The following is a 3,473-nucleotide window of genomic DNA, read 5'->3' on the forward strand; positions in this document are numbered from 1 at the left end:
GGACCGCCGCATGCGGGGCATCGTGGGCGCTCTCGCCAGAAGCGCCGCCGTGGCCAATGACCATCACCTCGGTGGTGACAGCATCGCAGCCATCGGCCCGGGGAAGTGGGTCGTTGTAGATCGTGATGTCGGTGGGGAAAGTGTCGAGCGAGGCCGTGTCGAAGTCGACAGGCATCGGATCGGTGGAGCCAACAGACTCCAAGTCCACAGCAGGCTCGCCGGAGACGTGGAGCTGGCCGAGGAGGTTGACGAGGTGGTCCGTGCCCGCGTTAGAGGCGAGCTCGTCAGAGATGAAGGTCTTGTCAAGGAGATCGGCGAGGCCGCTCGCTGCGCAGACGTTGGTGACGCCTTGCAGCGCGTCACGGCAAGCGCCATCGGGTGTGCCGGGCTGGCTACGCTCGCTAGGGAGGAAGAGGGTTCCCGTCCAGAACAGGTCTCCGGACGACGGTGCACCTGGCCCCACGGTGGGCGCCAAATGTCGGGTGGTTGGTGCGACATATGCCAACGGGTGGCTTATCATTGTGGGAGCCAGTAAGACGTCGCCGGTGCCTGGAAACAGGATGAGGCGAAGACATGCACGCCGGCGAATCTTACCCAGCTTTGGGGCTCTCCGTGGAGATAACACCCCTACTGCTGCTCTGTGGGGTCTCCGCATGATCAGTAGATGAAATGAGTGGCTACAAGGTGCTCCTTGAGCTGTTTGGCGAGAGGAGGAAGAAGGGCACGGCTCACTCTCTTCTCCTCCCTATGTGGTGTCTAAAACTAGCATGGATCAACCCTTTGCATGGGTGCCCCGGGGGGTTTATATAGACTCACCCCCCGGGGGTACAATGGTAATCCGGCTGGGCATGGGCCCCAGCCGTCTGTGTCTACGCTCGCCGGCTTCTGCGCCGGCTGGTGGGTCCCGCCGGCTACTGGCTCCTTGGTCGACAGGCAGGCCCCACTGTCCAGGGCCTTGTCGGTGGCTGGTTATTGTTGCCTCGACCTGGTGACGAGGGCTTCATTGAGGGGTGCTGGCTACAGCGCCGCCGCCCGGCGGGCGATCGCTGTAGCCTCACCGCGTCTTGTCTCCTTAATGGGGCGTCTCCTTCGAGGGAGGGGGCAGGCCGGCTGCGGGGAGCCGGCCCCGTCTCAGGCCGACTAGGGAAGGCCTGGCCGCCTTCGGGCGTCTCTCTGCCTGAAAGGGACCACCGCCCGTGGGCCTCACTGGCAGCCCGTCGTGGTTGACATCAGGGTCAACATGGCAACAGTGCCGCGCCGGACGGGTCATGGCCACTCCGTACGGCGCACTGTGCCAGGCGTGCTCCGGGATTAGGGGGTGGCAGGCTTCACTATAGCCACGCCCCGTCACACCACCGTTATGTGGATGCAGACTTCGAGGGTACGATCTTGACCGCTTGGCGAGAGCCGGCCTCTTGGAGTCGGCCTTCTCGTGGCCGGCTTCTCGGAGCCGGCCCTCCCACGGCTTTCTTCATGAGGGCTAGAGTCGGGCCGCCTTCCGATAGTCGGCTTGGAGGACAGCCGGCAAGGGGAAGGCGGCCCCATGTCTTGGATTCTTGAGGGCCGAATCGGCTTGTAATTTTTTCAGAAGGGCCAGGGGGAGCCGGCTAGGCTACCCGTGGTCATTTACTACGACAAGGAGGAGCTGCGGGAAGCCGGGGATATTGCGGCTGGGAAACCCTTCATGTTACGGAGGAAGTTCGGAGATCCTCGGTATGCCCCTCTGGATCGGCTGTTGAGTTCAGTAGATGCGTACTCCCTCCGTCCGCCAAAGAGTGGACGTCTGGGTTTTCTAAGACAAAATAAGGATTTTGTAAAAAAGCCCTCCCACCACTCAATTAAGGCGCCACACCTCTGCTACTGCTTCGATTCCTGCAGCAGTAAATGAGAAGGGAGAAGTAAAACAGAACTTTACCAATAGAATTTTGCTCCCGCCACAGTACTTCCCGCCAGCAACAACTAGTACTAAAAATTAGAGGCGCCAGATTACAGAAATTAGAGGCGCCAAGTTTACAATTTCAGTAGATGAAGCGTCTGTTCCCAGCTATAAAGCCAGCACAGTTGCACCAAGTAAAACAACACACACACAGACCATGGCCATTGACTTGAATATAGCACCAGGAGAGGGAGAAGATGAACATGAGCCTCCCTTGCATGAGGAAGTGCTCCAGTTTGGTCATCACTTCGATCTGAACATGAACCCAGGTACATCTTGATCATCTTTTCATTTGTTCCTCTTGAACATGTGCACATGCTGATGTTTCTTCTTCACCGTAGAGGACGAACATGAGGCTGCCTTGCTTGAAGAACCCCAGGTTGGTTTTGAGCCTCACTTGCATGAAGAAGTACTCCAGGCCGGCCATCAATTCGCTGGAGAAGATGAACATGAGCCTCCCTTGCATGAAGAAGTACCACTGGCTGGACATCACTTCGATCTGAACATGAACCATGGTACATCTTGACCATATGCACATGTTCAATTCTTCTGCATACTGTAGCTAATCCTGATGGTGTCTTCATGTAGAACATGAGGCCGACATTGCCCATGAAGAAGAGGAACATGAGGCCGATGTTGCCCATGGAGAAGAGGACCTGCATGAATCAGATGAATCAGGTTAGTAAAACAATTTAGTTAGCACATTTGAATGTTTAATTATGATCTTATTCAACTACTCACATAACCTCACCTTGTAGACGATGAACTTGAAGACCATGGTGGTTTTTTCCAGAGCATGGAAGAGGAAGTGCAAGCAATGGATGAAGCTCTAGATAACCTTCATGTTGACCCGGAGGACTATGGTGTGTATGCCGGAGATATAGAGATTCAGTTTGACGAAGAAGAGCTTGATGATTCAGAACCGCATGAAGCCATGTACGATTCAGCACCAGATGAAGACATGGATGTGGAGCAAGAAGATAATGAACAAGTTCATAATGAAGACAAATACAAGAATTTAACAAATTTGCAAAGGACTGGTATTTATGAAGAATTGTTAGCAAGAAGTGTCGACCGGAGATTAAAGAAGACCACAACCAGAGAAGTTGCAAACATGTTCCAAGTTTCAGTGTACAAGGTCAGACGCGTTTGGAGGAGGGTGAAGGAGTGTCTTCGACAAGGCATACCCGTTGATGTACGATCAAGGAAGCCCAAAAATTGTGGTCGCAAAAGGATTGTAGTTGACCTTGGTAGGGTTCCAGAGATTCCTCGGAGTCAAAGGAGAACTATACGTAGTCTTGCAAGAGCTTTGGGTGTGAAGAAAAGCACATTACATAGGATGTTTACGGAAGGCTTGCTAGATAGGCATTCCAGCTCACTCAAGCCATATTTGAAGGAAGCAAACATGAAGGCTAGGCTACGGCATTGTCTCTCTATGTTTGACACGCAAAGTTTGCCAAATAAGCCCACATTCAAGGACATGCGTAACATATTACATTTAGATGAAAAGTGGTTTAACACCACCCAAAAGACCATG

General features: G+C 53.7%; 1 protein-coding gene across 1 annotated transcript; it reads right to left on the reverse strand.

The window, feature by feature from the left end:
- Positions 1 to 2,253: 2,253 nt before the first annotated feature.
- LOC119309520 lies at positions 2,254 to 2,714 on the reverse strand. The gene is made up of 2 exons (XM_037585529.1): positions 2,688 to 2,714; positions 2,254 to 2,592 (listed from the first exon to the last, which is right to left on the reverse strand). Exons 1-2 carry the CDS (start codon positions 2,712 to 2,714, stop codon positions 2,269 to 2,271), a joined length of 351 nt encoding a protein of 116 aa, XP_037441426.1. The 3' UTR covers positions 2,254 to 2,268.
- Positions 2,715 to 3,473: the final 759 nt, after the last annotated feature.

The sequence above is a fragment of the Triticum dicoccoides genome, chromosome 1A, assembly GCF_002162155.2.
Source record: "Triticum dicoccoides isolate Atlit2015 ecotype Zavitan chromosome 1A, WEW_v2.0, whole genome shotgun sequence".
NCBI classification, from domain to species: Eukaryota; Viridiplantae; Streptophyta; class Magnoliopsida; order Poales; family Poaceae; genus Triticum; species Triticum dicoccoides.